The sequence below is a fragment of the Panthera leo genome, chromosome D1, assembly GCF_018350215.1.
Source record: "Panthera leo isolate Ple1 chromosome D1, P.leo_Ple1_pat1.1, whole genome shotgun sequence".
In the NCBI taxonomy this organism is placed as follows: Eukaryota; Metazoa; Chordata; class Mammalia; order Carnivora; family Felidae; genus Panthera; species Panthera leo.
In genome coordinates this window covers 55,066,334-55,085,585 of record NC_056688.1, presented here as the reverse complement: position 1 = coordinate 55,085,585, position 19,252 = coordinate 55,066,334, and the positions used below count along the sequence as shown (strand labels likewise).

The following is a 19,252-nucleotide window of genomic DNA, read 5'->3' as shown; positions in this document are numbered from 1 at the left end:
TTTGTGGTTCCATACAAATTTCAGGATTATTTGTTCTAGTTCTGTGAAAACTGCTATTGCTATTTTGATAGAGATAGAGATCACTTTGGGTGATCTTTGGGTAGTATGGGTAGTATGGACATTTTAATAGCATTTGTTCTCCTGATTCTTTAATCCGTTTTAAGTTCATTTTTTTTATATGGTGTGAGGTCAAGGTCTAGCTTCATTCTTTTGCACGTGGATATCCAGTTGCCCTAGAATCATTTGTTGAAAAGACTATTCTTTTGACATTGGATTTTCTTGGCACCCCTGCCTAAAATCAAACAATCATAAATGTATGAATTTATTTCTTGACTCTCAGTTTAACTCTCAGTTCTGTTCCATTGGTCTATGTCTGTACTTGTACTAGTATCACACAGCCTTGATTACTATAGATTTGTAAATTTTGAAATCAGGAGCTGTGAGTCCTCCAGATTTGTTGTTGTTCTTCTTTCTCTTTGGGGAGAGAGAGAGACCATGCACGTGCACAAGTGCACAAGTGCACAGGCAGGGGGTGAAGGGCGGAGGGGGAGAGAGAGAATCTTAAGCAGGCTCCATGCTCAGCATGTAGCCTGACACAAGGCTTGATCCCATAACCCCGGGATCACAACCCAAGCCAAACTCAAGAGTTGGATGCTCAACTAACTGAGCCACCCAGGTGCCCCTGTTCTTGTTTTTAAAAACTGTTTAAACTATTCTGGGTCCCTTGCATTTCCATGTGAATTTTAGGATCAGATTATCAATTTCTGCAAAAATTAGCTGGGACTTTGAAAGGGATTCCATTGAATCCACAGATCACTTTGGAGAGTATTGCTTTCTTTAATAGTGTCTTCTAATCCTTGAACATAGGATGTCTTCCCATTTAGTTAAGTCTTTAATTTCTTTCAGTGATATTTTATAGTTAGTATGTAAGTCTTGACTTCTTTTGTTAAATGTATTCATTCATAAGTAATGTATTTTTTGATGCTATTGTAAATAGAATTTTCTTAATTTCATTTTTATTTCTCATGCTAATTTATAGAAATAACAATGATTTTTGCATATTCTTGTATCCCGCAGCACTGCTGAACTTTTTTTTTTTTTACCTACCTAGTAGTTTTTTGTGTATGCATATGTGGATTTGTTAGGGTTTCCTGAATACAAGATCGTGTCATATACAAATATAGTTTTATATCTTACTTATCGATTGGATGCCTTTTACTTATTTTTCTTGCCTAATTGCCCTGAATAGAACTTCTAGTACACTGTTGAATAGAAGTGGAAAGAGCAGACATCCTTGTTTTGCTCCTGATCTTAGGAAGAAAGCTTTTAGTTTTTCATCATTAGTTATAATGTTGGCTGGGGTTTTGTGTGAATGCTCTTTATTAGGCTGAGGGAGTTCCCATTCTATTCCTAGTTTGCTGAGTGTTTTTATCATGAAAAGATGTTGGCATTTTCAAATATTTTTTTTCTGAATCTCTTGAGATGACCATGTGGTTTTTCTCCTTTATTATATTAGTATAGTCTAGTACATTGATTGATTCTCCTGTGTTGAACCAATCTTGCATTCCTGTGATAAATTTCATTTGGTCAAGGCATATAATCCAAGCGAATATCTTTGTAAGAAACATACACTAAAGTACTTGGGAGTAATGGAACCTCATGTCAGCAACTTATTCAAATGGTTCAGAGAGAGTAAAGTTCTTTGTACTTCCCTTCAAACTTTTCTGTACCCTGAAGTTGTTTTAATTTTTTTTTTAAAGAAAAACATTGTACATGTTCTTTGACCCAGTAATTGTACTCCTACATATACGTATACATCCTAAAAAGTAATCAAAGATAGGGAAAAGATGTTTTACAAGCGTGTTACACATGTGACAGTGTTACACATGATACAGTTTTTAAATGATCTAAATATTTAACAAAAAGGAGACTGTTACATATACTATGATATAACTATGTGTTGAAGTGTACTATAGCCATTTAAAATAATATTTTGATGGGCGCCTGGCTGGCTCAGTCCGTAGAGCATGTGACTCTTGATCTCAGGGTGTGAGTTCAAGTACATTGGGCATAAAGGTTACTTAAAAAAAATAAAATAAAGAAAAAATGATCTCTGTTTGAGTGTCTTTTTTTTTTTTTTTAATGTTTCTTCATTTATTTTGAGGGAGAGAGAGCGTGGGCACGCAGGGTTTGGGGCAGAGAGAAAGAGGGAGAGAGAATCCTATGCAGTCTCCACGCTGTCAGCCCAGAGCCCCTGTGGGGCTCAATCTCACAAACTGTGAGATCATGACCTGAGCTGAAATCAGGAGTCAGATGCTTAACCAACTGAGCCACACAGGTGCCCCTCTGATTGAATATCTTTAAAAATTAAATAAATAATATTTTGAAGACCAGTAAAATGGGAAACTGTCATAAAGACAAAACTTTGTGTAATGTAAAATCAATCTTATAAACAATAGAAAAAAGACTGGAAGGAAGTACATTTTGCTTTATTTCTTTTCCCTTTTTACAAAGTTTGTAATCTGTGGCCCAAAATTACAGTAACTCCCACCCACCCATATAAATATTCTCAATATTGCCCCTTGCTTCCTGAGCAGTATTCAACCCAGATCAAGCTAAGTTATCTGCATATCCTGTGCCTGAACTGAGTAACTAAACATTGCTCATAGCAATTATATCCCTTTGTTAAATTATCTCACTTTTAAATTATTTTTTTTTTAATGTTTATTCATTTTTGAGAGAGAGAGAGACAGAGCGTGAGCAGGGGAGGGGCAGAGAGAGAGGGAGACACAGAATCCAAAGCAGGCTCCAGGCTCTGAGCTGTCAGCACAGAGCCTGACACGGGGCTCGAACTCACAGACCGTCAGATTACGACCTGAGCCAAAGTCAGTGCTTAAGCGAGTGAGCCACCCAGCCACCCCCTCACTTTTAAATTATTGAACGAAAACTCAAATAGCCACTCAGTGCCATAAGACAGTACCATTACATTTCCCTGACAATTTCCATTTCTGTTCTTCAGAACTGTTATTTCATACTTGTCCCTCTTTCTTTTTTGGATTTCTTTTTATATCTTTTTTGCCTCGTTTCCCTTTCTCCTCACTAATATCTTCAGTATTTCACCAAAAATATAGAAGAAATCAGTAAGAAACATCCTCATGTTTCTACCACGATCATCTTCCTCCTGTTTTTGGGGGAGAAATGTTCCAACTCCTATCAAAGGCCACTCTCCCCTCCCACCTCCTCAAAGACTCATACCTGCAGTTATAAACTCCATCCCAGTCTCTGGCTCCACCATGGTCTTTAGAAAGTCACTACACTGGTTCACTGCCATCTGCATACAAACATACTCAAATAACTCCCATCTTTTAAAAATTACTCTTCCCTTGACCCTGTGTCCAGCCCCAGCTGTTGAATCATGTTTTGGCTCCCTTTCACATCAAAACCACTCGAGTGTCTTTGCTCTCTCTACACTTACCTCCCTCTGTTTTGCTCTCATTACAGTTAGGTATTTTCTTCCCTTCATTTCACAGAAACTGCTGTTGTCAAGGTCACCAGTCACCTTCATCTTGCCAAATCCAGTAGATACATTTCTATCTTATCATTTGACCTCTCCATAGCATTCTACATGATATTTGCTTTTTTCTTTGTGAAATACTTCTCTTGACTTTCCAGTTTTCCTTTATGTAAAAGGAAACTCCCTTATTCTTTTTCCTTACCTCACTGGACATCATGTAAGCTATCACCATCTTATTTCTTGGCCACTGCAGTAGTCAACAGTTGCCCCTACAACCATCCAAGGTAGTCTTTAACATTTTAGATCATACCATTCTTCTGCTTAAAGCTCTCCAAGGCATCCCTTTGCACTTCAGGTGAAATTTCAGTTCTCTACTATGGCCTGCATGATCTGGCCCTGGTCTAGTTCTCTAACTTCAGTTTTTACTGTTCCTCTGCATTGTTTACTGCACTCCAGCCATACTGGCCTTACTGTTCTTCAGACACTGCCTCATGGCCTTTGTGATTGCTGTTTCCTCTGCTGCAAAACTTTTCTCTCATATCTTTGCGTGTCTGCTTCCTTCTGGCTCCTCAGTGCAAATGTTACCTACTCAGATATGCCTTTTATAACCACTTTATGTAGAGCAGTCCTTTCCACAAGTGACATTTACTTTATTCTTTTCATAGCACTTATCACCATTTGAATTTACCTTATTTGTAGTCTTCAACTAGAATGTAAACTTCTTGACAGCAGAGATTTCACTTATCTTAAATTCCACTGGACTTTAGCATATAGGCTAGTGCTGGCACATGGCATGTGCCCAATAAATATGTAAATGGAAGGGAAGAAGGGAATGAGGAAGGAAGGAAGGAAGGAAGGAAGGAAGGAAGGAAGGATGGAAAGAAAGAAGGAAGGACATTTAACCACATGAGTGAATAACTAAAGAGATGCACTGAAGTATTAAATAGTAGTTATCCATGGATTATGTATGGGATCATAGAGAATTATATTTCATTTCTGTGTTTTCCAGATTTCCTATAATGAGCATAAAATACTTTTGCAATAAAGAAAATACATGTTTATGCTTGTTTTAAAAGAAAAGAGACTTTAAAAGACTCCAAAGGTGCTTTGGAGGAATAGTAATGATAATAAGCCAATCTGAATACCCTTCATCCTAAAGCAGACTACCTCCTGTTCTTGGAAGGGGGGGTGGAGGTATTTAATTCAGTTTTGAGTTTTATTTATGTGGCGGATTATTGTGTTTTCCAAAGATGTTAACACCAGTATATCTCATCTCACCCGCTGTTATTACAATGTGACATCGACTCTCTTCAAGAGGTAGGATCTCTGATCCTTGACCTTGAATCTGGGCAGGACTGTGCTATATGACTTCCAAGGGTGAGTCACAAAAGGCGAAGAACTTCTTCCTCATCCTCCTGGGATGCTTACCCTGGGAACCCAGCACCTTATGGTAAAGAAGCCAGTCAGCCGTGTGGAAAGGCCATGTATAGATGTTGCTGCCACAGCCTCACCTGAAGTCCCCAGACTGCAGCCAGCATCAACTGCCCAAAATTTGAGTGTGTGAATCTTTAGATGATTCCAGCCCTCAGCCTTTGAGCTGTCCCAGCTGACATTGAGTGAAGGAGAGATGAACTTCTCCCTCCCAGGTCGGCTCAAAATGCATACTAATCAGCAAAGTAAATATTAGTATTTTAAGCCACTGAGTTTTAAGGTGGTTTGCTATACAGTAACAGGTAGCCAGAACAATTTACAAAACATACCTAGTCTAATTCCATGCATACAGCAACCTCTGACATTCCCTTAAGCACATGTTTTCTAAGAACTAGATAAGTTTTAAAATCTCTAGGATCATTCCTGCTGTCCATTCATGCTATTCCTAAAACAGTAACCCTGGAAGGTAGCGTGTGTCTATCACATATATAAAGAAACAACTGGGGCGCCTGGGTGGCTCAGTTGGTTAAGCGTTCGGCTTCGGCTCAGGTCATGATCTCACAGTTAGTGGGTTTGAGCCCCACGTTGGGCTCTGTGCTGACAGGTCAGAGCCTGGAACCTGCTTCAGATTCTGTGTCTCCCTCTCTCTCTCTGCCCCTCCCCCGCTCACATTTTATCTCTCTCTCTCTCTCAAAAATAAACAAACATTTAAAAAATGTAATAAAAACAAAGAAACAAACAGCTGCATGAATGTGCTGAGACAAGGTGAGACTAAGAATCTGAGCGAAGGAAGAAGTAGGCTGTCCTACTGTGTGCTGAATAGATCATGACAATATTCAATTCTGAGGACTGACCTGGCTTGTGTTCAAATGCAAGATACCAGAATGGTGAAAGAACTAAAAATATAGGGGCGCCTGGGTGGCTCAGTTGGTTAATGTGTAACTCTTGATATTGGCTCAGGTCATGATCTCATGGTTGTGAGATTATGCTGACAGCGTAGAGCCTGCTTGGGATTCTCTCTCTCTGCCCCTCCCCTATTTGTGCCCCCCCCACCTTCTCTTTCTCCCTCTCTCTTAATAAATAAATAGAATTTAAAAAAATAGAACTAAAAATCTAGTCCTGATGCTTGAGGAGAAGGAACTGAGCATATTTAGCCTGAAGAAGAGAAGACATGCCCAGTTCCTCCAACTCAGCTGTACATAGCAGATTCTCTCAGTTCTCTGCATTTTTCATGTCTGGCCCTGTTGCACTTCCTTCTCTCCCATGGACAATTCCTGTTCGTCCTTTAAAGTCTCAGCCAAAGCAGCAGCTCCTCTAGGAGGTCTTCCACGGCCCCAGGGTAGGATATGTACCCTTCATATGTTCTTTCACAGCACTCTGTGCTTCTCTGTTACTTCCCTTATCTGTTGTCTCATAAATATATTTATGTGTTTTTCTTCTCTATCATAATGTGAGTTACCCAAGAGCAGGAACTGTCTCTGTTGACCTTGGTATATCCCCTACATAAATGTTTTATGAATCAGTGTTTGAAGGGTTGACATATTGAAGAGGATTAGATTTATTCTTTGTGGTTCTAGTGGGGTTAAAGATAAAGAGACACCTTGGTCAACATAGAGAAAAATTTCTGAGCCAGTAGATGATAAGAGCTGCCTTCGGAGATCTTGACTTCTCTGTCCTTATGCCCAAGCATAAGCTGGACAAACACTTTCATTAGTTCAAAAATTGGTACCTGGGCAACAGATATGCATAGGTAAAAATGATATAGTCCTTTCCTCAAGGAATCTGTGGTCTAGTAGTGAAGGTAATATGCTAGTGAGTGCAGTGGTAAAGGGGCATACAGGATGCTATGGAAATGGAAAGAGAAATTTTTTAGGGGAAGTAGGTCAGCAAAGGGGTTTCACGCAAATGACTCAGACACGTTTGAGTTGCATGTTCAAGGATGGGTAGGAATTTGCCAGGCCATCTAGAACCCACAGAGTTGAGTTTGTCTGGCATCTCGGGGCACTGCAATTAATACACTGTAGCCATGGATGGAGTGGGAATATGTGGTAATGATGGCCATAGTGCTACCAGTGACAATAGGTAACATTTGTTACATTATTGAGCACCTGCTCTGGGCAGCCTTGAACTAAATGGTAAGAGATGTGTTTTGGGAAACTAACCAGAGGCCAAATCTAAGCCTCTTGAACTTTATCCCCTATAAGCCATTAATAGATTTGGAGCAGAGGTGGGACACACTTTGATTTGCGTATCAACTTAATTGTTGGTAAGATTGTTACCAAGATAACAGCATTGGAATGGACCAGATAGCCTTTGAACCTGAGATTGTAGATTCTGTGCTTTATCATTGCTATAATACTACTTTATCAACTTTGGGGACCGATTGGACAGATGCCTTATTTCTTGCCCCTTTTGTTCTACAAAGATGTGGTTTTATGTGCTTGCCTATCTGTGCAGAAATGATACATGACCCAATTCCCCAATGATTTAGGAAGGAAGAATCATCGGTATTAAAGGGCTTTTTTAAACAGCGTCCCTATCTCTCTAATTTAAATACAAAATGATTGTGAATATTCCTTGAAGATTCCCTGTCTTGTCTCCTTTCAGGATAAATTTGGCTTAACTATGGTAGGCCATCATTTTTTATGCACAGTCACTGAAGCAACATAAGAAATGATAGTGTTGTACTTCACTCATATGTGGAATTTAAGATACAAAACAGATGAACACAAGGGAAGGGAAGCAAAAGTAATATAAAAACAGGGAGGGGGACAAAACATAAGAGACTGTTAAATATAAAGAACAAACAGTTGCTGAAGGGGTTGTGGGCAAGGGGATGGGCTAAATGGGTAAGGGGCATTAAGGAAGACACTTGTTGGGATGAACACTGGGTGTTATACATGGGGGATGAATCAGTGGAATTTATGCCTGAAATCGTTATTTCAGGCTATTTCAGGCTACTATAGGCTAACTAACTTGGATGTAAATTAAAAAATTAAAATTAAAAAAAAGAAATGATAGGGTTGCCACTGAGCTGACCCTGGTGGTCAATGAACAATTTCACCAGCTTGTTATAGCTGTAAGAGAAATTGGAGGCCTAGTCTCTACTTCTGCCTACACTGGGCACAAGCAGATATTGACAGTTCTGTCTTACTGTCTTAAGAACAATTTGGAGCTTGGATGGTATTTTCTTTAGATTTATTATTGCCAGGTGGCTCTTGGGCTCCAGTTCCAATTCTACTACCACTTTGCTGGCTGTTTGAGCATAGATATGCCACTTAATTTTGCTGAGCTTTTGTTTCTTCATCTATCTAATGGATTTAATAATAACCTATAGGAGTATTGTGAGGATCAGTTGATTGGCATTTGTGAAAGTGTCATCATAGGATCTGGTAAATAAGTGTTTCATAAGTAATAGTTTCCTTCCTTTTTCTTTAGCTAGTCAGAGTGCCTGAAACCACCATTATGGATTCATTGTTAGTGATTCATTCCTTTGAGTACTATTATGTGTGCCTCAGTGAAGGGTAATATTGTAAGCTATGACTAACTCCTTTCTCATGATTAATGTGTCACATACTTTCGGCGACTAGCCAAAAGCAATGCATTTGGGACTGGGTTTGAGAAAAACATTAGAGGAGGAGTAGAGACACTAGTAGAGGACTTCAAATGAAAAGTGCAAAGTACCAAAGAATAATTTAGAATCATAGAATTTTAATATTAGAAGAGATTTTTAGGTATTCTCTACTGAGCATATATGATTGATAGTGGAAAAAAATAGATGCTAGTATAAAAAAAGTATTCATCTTTTTCTCATAAGTAAAAAAAAATAAATTTCTCATACTTATCCTAGAAAACAAAACCAAAGAAATGTTTGTTCATCTATAATTTTCCTTATAATACAAAAACAAAAATAGCTTACATGCTATTGTAAATAATACATGTTCTGGTTATAAATATTACCCTTCTTTCTCCTTTGCTCCCTATCTCAATGAATGGAAATGCCTTCCACTGAAAGCCCAAGCTAAAAACCTGTGATTCATCTTTAATTTCTTCTGCTTTCTCACTACTGGAAACACTGAAAGCTCTTGATTCAACTTCCAGAGTAGCTCTCAAATACGTCTACCTCTAGCTGTCTGCACAGCCACGATCTTAATCCATCATCCCCAGTCCCCATTTCTGTAACTGTTTCCTAATTGGTGTCCCTGCCTCCCCCATCCATTTGTCATACCAGAAGACAAATACTGTTCCTACAAACAAAACTAATTGTTTCCATTCTTTGAGCAGTGTTTGCTAGGCTTTGTACAAGTGTCAGAAATGAGATGTGTAAAATACAGTCCCTGGTCTCCAGAAGGCGTGTCACTTTTTAAACATCTTTAATACTTGCCATAAGTCAGGCTCACAGGCTGTGATCTGGCCTCTGCCTACCTCTTCAGACTCCTCTTCAGACACACACCCTGCTATCCTGGAACTCTGTGTTCTTTACCCGTCATAATTTTGCTACTTATGGCTTTGAAATAGGACTTTCATATTTGTGTTACCCAGATTTTAAAATCCATGCCCTAATCACCACAGCCACGTACCAGATAGCTCCTAGCCCCTAGAGCCTGCTGAAATTATTCAAATTAGCCAATGCTAAGCCTGCTTACCCTCCCTTACTTTGCCTTTCTCTGGGAAACCACAATAAGGGTTGTCACCTATGCTTTCCCCTTGCTCGTTGTGCCTCCTGACTGATGGTGGCGCTTTCCCTTGTTGCCCTGCTTGGCATGGCATGCCCCCTCTTAGGAACTGTGAATAACAAACTGTCTTTTCCGTGGCAGTCATCTCCTGATCTGTTGGCCTCACCATATCTGAAAAATAATAAAACCTATATTTTAAACACACTACCACCACCACTATAGAGTGAATTGTGTCCCCTCATATATTGAATCTCTAGAACCGTGTGTGACAATATTTGGAGATGGGACCTTAAGATGGTCATTAGGTTTAGATGAGGTTATGAGGATGGGGTTTTCCTGATGGGATTAGTGTCCTTCTAAGAAGAGACCAGAGAACTTGCTCTCTGTTGCCCTTTCCCATGTGAGGTTACAGAGAAGGCAGCCATCTGCAAGTCAAGACGAGAACTTTCACCAAGTACCAAATCTGCCAGTATCATCATCTTGGACCTCCCAACCTCCAGAGCTGTGAGGAATAAATTCTGTTGTTTTAGCTACCCAGTCTAAGGTATTGCTATAACAGCCCAAGCTCATGAAGACAGCCACTTAGTTTAAATCTTTTCAGTGGCTGGGGCGTCTCGGTGGCTCAGTCAGTTAAGTGTCCGACTTCAGCTCAGGTCATGATCTCACTGTGTATGAGTTCAAGCCCTGTGTCGGGCTCTGTGCTGACAGCTCAGAGCCTGGAGCCTGCTTTGGATTCTGTGTCTCCCTCTCTACTCATGCTCTGTTTATCTCTCTCTCTCTCTCTCAAAAAATAAACATTAAAAAAAAAAAATCCCTTTCAGCCTAAAACACTTGCCTGATCTATTTGCTGCTTATCTCTCCAGCCTCATTTCATATCCTTTCTCTTCATCATTAATTAAGCTTCAATCGCAATGAACATTTTTCATTTCTTGAAATCCCTTTCCCGCAACAGGACCTTTGCACATTATATTTCCACTGCTTACGGGTTCTCCTCTTTCCCTCAGTCCCTCTTCATCTTACTCATATCTGCGTATTTTCTAGGTCTCAGGTTATGTATCACTCCTGTAAGGAAAATCTTTATGACTCTTATGGTTGTCAAAACGGAATCTTTGTATTTAATCACATGTTTTTCATTCCCTCCACCTCACTAGAATGTGAATCCCTCAAAGGCATTGACTATGTCTTGTTTTCATTATATGCTCAACAACTAAATTCTATAGGATTGGTTTAAGGATTAGAAACAACCTATCTGCAACATTTAGCTTAGTGTGTAGCTTGTAGTTTAATACGTAATAGTTATAATTATTATTGCTAATAATAATATTTTTCAGAAACACAGGTTACTTAGATTAACCGAATGACTTTCCCAGCCATTAATATCCCTTCTTAATGTATATTAGTGGACATTTTATCCATCTTAGAAGTGTTCTAGGAAAAGGGAAAATGCAAAAGAACATTGTTAGGACCCACACCCCTATAGATGATAGACATCTGTCTTTCCTGGAAGTATGATAACATAGTTTGTGGTACTGAACTGATCTGAGCTGCCTAGTGAGTCAGGCATCCTATTTAGGTGTGTACATTAGGATAGATGGATGGATAAGCTTGTTTGTTCAGCAACAACAAACCAACCCCCATAAGCAGAGGGCAGAGAAAGGCAGAAGAAAGAGGCAGGCCACTCCAGGTTGGTAGTTGGCAGTTTTAATAGGCAGAGAGTACTTACATACGAGGCTTGTCTTGGGTGGCAGTAATGGGTCTCCCCACCTGCCCACCGAATCTTAAACATTCATAAAGAGGCCTTAGTTAGGTTCAGTAAGGTATACCTTGCAGGTGTTTTCAACAGCACATCACTATCTCAAGGGTACCACATCATTGTCTAAGTCTATGTCCTTGGAACTGCCTCTGAGAGCAAGAAAAGCAGAAGTCCTATTCCAAGGATGGGTGGAGGTGAAGAGCCCCCAATTGCCCAGGTCCAGTTCACAGGTCAACCAACGGTCACTTCCTTTCAATGGCCTTCCCCAACACTCGGAGTAAATAAGATGTTAAATATATGAAAGAATTAGTAAAAGATATTAGATAATAAGAGGTGACTATCATAATCATTCTGACGTTTTATTTTTATTTGCATAATAATTGCACCTCTACAATATTCAAGTGCTCTTTCTTTGTTTCTTATAGCTATTGGATGAACTCCCAATGATTTACAGCTGTTGTATATTTGTGTACTGCATGTAAGTACTTAACGTTTAAAATTCAGTTGTTTGATATATTTTAAAATTCATATTCACTTCATACTGAATTAAGTAATATAGTTAACCCTGTTATATTACTGGGAGGTTGTAATAGTGTAAAAGGTTCTAACTTCTGTGATCTTCATGTAAAGTATAATATCTGGGAAGTTATAATAATGTTGTTTATTAGTTTTATGATCTCATAAAAGTTTAGATAGACTCTTACTTAAATTTGACTTGCATAGTCTGCCTTTCCTTGAGTTATGAGTGTATACAAATTTATTTTTTTTTAATTTTTTTAGTGTTTATTTATTTTTGAGAGAGAGAGAGAGAAACAGAGTGTGGGCAGGGAAGGAAGAGAGAGAGAGGGGGAGACAGAGAATCGATCCGAAGCAAGCTCCAGGCTCTGAGCTGTCAGCACAGAGCCCGACGCAGGGCCTGAACTCACAAACCACAAGATCATGACCTGAGCCGAAGTTGGACATTTAACCGGCTGAGCCACCCAGGCGCCCGTACAAATTTATTTTTATTTAAAATTTTTTTAAGTTTATTAGAGAGCACGGGGGAGGGGCAGAGAGAGAGGGAGAGAGAGAGAATCCTAAGCAGGCTTCATGCTGAGAGTATGGAACTCCATCTCATGGACCCGTGAGATCATGACCTGAGCCAAAATCAAGAGTCAGACGCATAACCAACTGAGCCACCCAGGCACCCTGAATGTATACAAATTAGGTAAAAATTTTATATAATGTGCCATAAAAATATTTATGTCCTTTGTACCTGTAATTGTGCTAGGCAGTGTAAAAGCCATCTCTAATTCTCTCAGTTGTGCAAGGTAAATTGGTATTATCCTCATTTTATAGATGATGAAGTAAAGCACAGATTTAGTAACTTTTCTAAGGACATAAGCCGAGCTTCTGCTTAGGTGACTTGCCTAAGCTGTGTAGTGGTAAGTGTCAGAGTTGGAAATTGAACTACAAGTTTAATAACCTTGCCTTCTAAGTATGCCTTCAGTTCCCTAGCACTAGTACTTAAAACTTCTCTAAAGCCTTACGTGATGTGTTATCTGGTTCTTTTCGATGTGATCGTCATTGCTAGCTCAAGAATATTTTCTTCTAAAGATATCTAAAAATCAGAATCATTTGAGAAAATATATTATTAAAAAGAGCTCATCTGAATTTTTTTCTGTAAAGGGACAGATAGTAATTATTTTAGGTTTTGTGGGCCTGTGGTCTCTGTTGATCTTCATCTCTGCTTGTGTAGTGTTGAAGCTACAGGCACCCCGATAATAGGTAGACAAATGCTTGTGACTGTGTTATTTACCCAAAAAGAGCTTGAGCCTTTGGGCGGTAGTTTGCTGCTCCTGATCTAGAAAAACACCTTCAGGTGAGCTTTTTTTAATAAGTCATCAAGTAACAGAACTTAAAGGTAAAAGAGATCTTAGAAATAATGTGGGCCAGGGCTGCCTGGGTGGCTCAGTTGATTAAGTGAGCCTAGTGATTAGATACATGAGAAAAAGATTTTATCCCTGCACACGAGTTGTTCACAATCTGGTTGAGGAGACTGGTAAAAGAAACCATTATAATACAGTGATATTTTCTGTAATAGCGTGCCTTAGTCAGAATGGCTCACAAGATTTAGAAACCTACCCAAGCCGGCTTGAGCTCAAAGAGATTTATCTTTTTTAGGGACATGAGGAAATAGATGAAACATAATAGCAGGAAGTATAGCCTGGCTACAACTCAAGGGCAGATTCTGTCTCCCGCTCTTCTCCCCATTCCTTCTTCACATGGTCTCAAGTCTTTGAATCTGCTTTATTTTTCTCTCCATGCAGATCACTTCTCTGCTCATTCATCTTCTTGTTCATTCAATTTAGCTGCCCAAATACCAGCATCAGATTTTCAATCCATAAGCCTTTATACTTGGATTCTGTACACTTAATTGTTTCAGTCTCTGGCTCCCAAGCTCCCAAGTTTTCAGGAGAGAGCCTCTCATTGTTCCAATTTAAGCCAGGTGCCTACTCCTGATTCACCCAGCGTCTTGGCGGAAGTGCAAATAGGCAGTGCAAATTCTCTAAGATGAGAGTTTGGGAGGAAATGGGGGCATCGCTGGATCCAGAGATGTGTATACAAGCGTTAAAACAGCATTCTATTTGTTTTCCTAGTTACATATTCTAAAACAAGTTTCTTTCTCTATTTTTTTAAAGGTTTGAATGTTTCAAGATGAAGAACTCTGTAAACTACCATCTGCTTTTTATCTTAGTTCTTTTCAGTTTAATAGTAACCACAGTAAGTCATATTTTGTTTCTAAGAGATTAAGCATGTGAACCAGCCATGTGCGGAGTTTGGCACATTTTACTTCTAGTGTTTGCTTCATGCTGTTCAAACTGAAATGTTTCTGCACAAAACTCACAGATACTGTTTCTTTATCTCCTGTTTAGGTGTTATTTCTCAACAAAAAGTTGAAACAACTTTTTAAAAATCGGTTTGTTTGTTTATTTATTTGAAGGGAGAAAAAGTCAAAGGGCAAATATTTAGTAGCAATGGGGAAAGAATTAACTTTTTTTCATGGATGGACATAGTACCTCCCATTTGTTAAAAGAAAGTGATTGATTCTGCTCTGTTGGGCCTACTGTGACTACTTTAATGGTTAACCTTTTCCTGATAATGAGTTCATGGTCACTTCTCATCCTATCCTAGTGCTTTTTTCCCTCAAGTAAAGTGCATTTTGTATTAAGAGATAATTCATTTCAACAAATGCGAACTGCAAACCTATCATATCAAGCAGTAGAAAATACAAAGACAGCGAAGAAGCAGTTGCTATGCTTAAGGAATACATTCAAGTAGAGAAATCAAAGATGTAAGCACAGAATTGCATCAAAAGATGATGATTACAATAATGATGGTAAGAACTAGTTAAATGATGAGAAGACACATGAATGAAAATTACTTGGGTTTGTCAAGGAAAGCTCCTTTTAACTGGCTTTTAACTGATGGTTAAGAGTTTGCCAGGCCCCTGGGGCAAGAATGTGATGAAGTATTTCTAAACAGACTGTTACATCGTCCCTAGGCATAGAACCTTGGAACATAATAAACTATCATTTTTAAGCGCTTACTATGTGCCAGATACTACACTGAGTACTTCATTTTCTGATTAAATCATTACTACCAGCAGAAACAGGAGAGATTTAATATGGCTAGAGTATATGTTAAGTGGTGATGAGTGAATGAGTCTAGTTAATGAGATAAATGTCAGATTATAAAGACCCTTGTATACACTGGGATTTTTATCTTCAAGGTAATTTGAAGCCATTAACTGATCCATAGCTGAGGAAGAACATGGTTAGTTAGAAAGATGACTGATTTTAGGGGATGGATTAGAGGAATATGAGGCTAGACTCAGGGACTTTTGCATTTGCTTAGGCAAAATATGAGACTCCGACTGAAGTAAAATAGGTGTGGGGATGAAAAGAAGCTGTCACAGGGGCACCTGGCTGGCTCAGTCAGTAAAGCTGCGTGACTCTTGATCTCTGGATTGTCGGTTTGAGCCCTACATTGGGTGTAGAGATTACTTAAAAAAATAAAATCTTAAAAAAGAAAGATGCTGTCATAAATAACAATCCATAAGACTTGTGACCCACTAAGTAGAGGGTGTGGGTATGGGGTAAAAAGAAGGAATTGTCTAGAATGATGCCTCTGTTTACAGCCTGGCCATCGTGGTACATAACAGGTTCTTAACCAAGATGGAAAACTTCAAGGAAGAGCAGATTTTGCAGGAAAGATAATGAGTAGGTTTGTGTCACAGAGTAGAAGTAGATAAATTCAATTTGGAATGTGTTGAGATTGAGATGCCTGATGTTAATGACACCTGAGGCTTATTAACAGGTAGACTCAGCTAAAGATGTGGGTTTGAGAATTGTCAGGGTATGGGAGGTACTAGAAATGCGAGGACAGATGAACTGGCACAGATAGCATGAACCATTAAAATTACCAAAGATGCAACCCTATGGAACGCTTTTTTTTTTTTTGACAGAGATAAACAAGAGTATACATTTATGGTACTTTACCCTAAAAGTTCTAAAAGTTACAGTTGATTTGTCTATTTGACAGTCACATCCTGTCACTATGCAAACTTTCATAACGCCTAAGGATTTCAATGAGTCAACACTTTAAAAATAAAAGTTTTATACATTCAAGGTGTACAGCATGATGATTTGATATGCATAGTGAAATGATTACTATAGGCAAACTAATTAACATAGCTTCTCACATAGTTGCCGTGTGTGTGTGTGTGTGTGTGTGTGTGTGTGTGTGTGTGTGTGTGTGAGAGAGAGAGAGAGAGAGAGAGAGAGAGAGAGAGAGAAGACCACCTGAAATCTGTTTTCTTAGCAAAGTGCCAGTATTCAGCCCAGTATTAGGTATAATCACCATGCTGTACATGGGAACACTGACATTTGAGAGTCAGGTAGAAGAAATGGAGCCAGCAAAGGAAACTGAGAACAAGTAGTCAGAAACATAGGCAAACTAGAGAGCCTAATATCACAAAGTATGAAGAGATTTCCAGAAGGAGTAACAGTATTAGTTGCCACTGAGAGGTTGAGTAAAATAAGATTGAAGTTTGACCCATAAAAATTTCAATTAAAAGACCAAGTAACCATAATAAGCATACTGTCAGCAATAGATTGATGGAGGCAGAAGTTAGATTATCAGTGAGCTGAGAAGGTGAATAGAAGGTTGAAAGAACAGATACACTATTTTCTTATGCTTCTACACTGCCCTGCACTGTCCTTGCATAAACTACATACTCCTTGATTGTGAGAAAATCCTAGTGTTTCAGAGATGAAAGGAAATCTTTTTATTGTAAGAAAGAAGAGAACAAAGTCCAGAGAGTGTTAATGACTTACTTGTCTGGCCAGCCAAGTTCATACGGAAAATTGGTGGCAGAGTTAAGACTGGACCACTTTCTTTTTTTTTTTTTTTTAATTTCTTTTTAATGTTTATTTATTTTTGAGAGAGAGAGAGAGACAGAGCACGAGCAGGGGAGGAGCAGAGAGAAAGGGAGACACAGAATCTGAAACAGGCTCCAGGCTCTGAGCCGTCAGCACAGAGCCCGATGTGGGGCTCGAAGTCACAAACTGTGAGATCATGACCTGAGCCGAAGCCGGACGCTCAACCGACTGAACCACCCAGGTGCCCCAAGACTGGACCACTTTCTAAGTTCGGTGGTTGGAAATACAGGCTTGGGAGTCGGTTAGATCTAAATTTGAACCAACATTTAACTGGGAACCTTGGGCAAGTCACTTGGCAAGTCACAGGCCAAACTTGGGCATTAGTTTTCCTTGTCTGTTCGATGAAGATAATAATAGCATACTTTTTATATAGGAAAATTAATACTTGGCACATAGTAAGGACTCCATAATTTTTTTGCCTTAAAAAAAAGTCTTAAAGGGCATGCCCTTTTGCATTTCATTTATTAATAACAATGAGAATATGAAGCTATACAAAGGAAAATTAATATTTTGACAACACATTTCAGAGATAAAAAGCATTCTTCCTTACTGAGTTTAGAGTTACAGATAGATAGTGTCTCATACACATCTTCCTACTAAAGCTGTATGGGTGCTTAAAAGAAATAATCTGCTGTTATTGTAGTGAGGGTAGGAACTTCCTACAGGAATAAGAAATTTTGTAGCCAAATTGTAAAATTACATAAAATTTTGTGAGATCAGCACTATATTAAATGAGGATATAGAGATATCTGCCAAAGAGATATCTGTCAAAGAGATTATTGCCTTGTAGGGGAGAGCAACAAACCAACAAATTACATGATGTTTATACATGGTCAGTGAGGGCCTGAAGGAGGGTGAGTGGCAGCTTCTGCTGAGTGGAGAAGGACCCAGAAAAGACTTCAAGAAAGAGGGATGGTTTGAGCTGAATCTTGGAAGATGAAAGTTTGCGAGCAGGGGAGGATTTCTGAATGAAGTAAAGAGCAGCATGTTTAAAGATCTGGAAGTATTGAAGTAGCACATTTGGGGAAGCTGTACTTTTTGGAGCCTAGGATGAAATAGGGACAAGAGGAGAGCAATGAAGCCGAACAGAAAGTCAGGAGTGAGATCATGGAAGGCTTTGAAATTTGGACTTGTCTTGGAAGTGATGGGAATCGTTCCAGGATTATGATTTGAATTTTGATTACTCTTTACCATGTCATTTTAAAGGCATACTCCTACAGGGCAGTAAATGCATGCTGAATCTTAAACAGGCATTGCACTTAATCACCCACATGACACTGGAACCTAAAACTAGGGTTTGTGTAACTGGGAATGCATCTAGGTGGACGGGTTAGAGGCTTTGGAAGTAAAAGAAAGTACAAGAAATTTGTCATAAATGTATTCAGTTATTGAGCGTGCATTATATGCTGAACACTTTCACGTCTTTTAGCTTATTGTTCCCCACCACTGTTATTCCTATTACCCAGATAAGGAAAAAATGAGTCTTTTGGTTAAGTGAGTCCTTGCTCGAGGTATGTAGCAAGTCAGTGGCAGAGTCTGAAATTGAGCTCCTGTCTTTAACTCCAGTGTTCTTTCTGTTGTAGAAAAAACTGTATTATAGGCATTGTCAGTAGACCCTCTTCAGCCCTTATGAGTAAACTGTGTGCATCTTTGCCCTTCCTTGATGCTGATGCAGAGGCCAAGAAGCCAGAGTAATCCAAAACAGCCTTGAAACATTTAGTTTACCGTGGTCAAACTAGCACTGGGGGAGACCCGCCAGTAGCTACTATCCCTTCTGTGGCATGCCACCTAATCTGACTGGTTTTACATGGCTGGAGTCCGATCTAAGTAACAGGACTAGGAGGCAGGGAGGTTTGGGATTTGCAGAATTACTGGAATAGGTTTTCTTCCCCCTCAGTAACGCACTTCATTCACATGTGTTTCTTTTAATATTTTGTAGGTTTACCTTAAGGTGAAGGAGCCTGTATTCCATCAGGTAAATTAAAAAACTATTAACACTTAATTGTTTAACAGTACTTGCCTGCATTTCATTTCCTTTTCTGGTAAATTATATGCAGATATAATTTCTGAAAATAAAGTGGTAGATGTCCTATGAAAGTATTTAAAACAAACTCAAGTGCCTATAGGATACCAATGCCCAGACCCAGCTGGCTATTGGTAGTCAGTAACACAGGTGCAGTGTTCCTTATAAGCAGAAAAAAACCAGAGAGGATTTATACACATACACATACAAAGTCCTTTTTATGACACTATTTTCTAGAAAAGACAGACTGAAAATTCCTTGAATATTTTCCCCCTAATGCCTATTTTAATGAGTTTTTTGAGGTGGGAGGTTAATTTACATTGAGAAAAGCAAACACAGGAAACTTTGCTATAAGAAATAATGATTTAAGTG

At 39.0% G+C, this 19,252-nt stretch overlaps 1 protein-coding gene across 6 annotated transcripts in view; it reads left to right on the top strand.

Annotated features, from left to right (window-relative positions):
- The window catches only part of ACER3 (alkaline ceramidase 3), a 181,024-nt gene that overhangs the window by 120,009 nt on the left and 41,763 nt on the right, over nt 1-19,252 (top strand). For 5 of the 6 annotated variants that reach the window (XM_042903917.1, XM_042903921.1, XM_042903919.1 and 2 more), the window contains 3 exons: nt 11,800-11,852; nt 14,056-14,137; nt 18,797-18,832. In XM_042903917.1, coding sequence (XP_042759851.1) covers nt 11,800-11,852; nt 14,056-14,137; nt 18,797-18,832 — 171 coding nt within the window. Of the gene's footprint in view, nt 1-10,016; nt 10,126-11,799; nt 11,853-14,055; nt 14,138-18,796; nt 18,833-19,252 lie in introns of those variants that run through there. The other variant, XM_042903922.1, reaches the window with a different exon arrangement.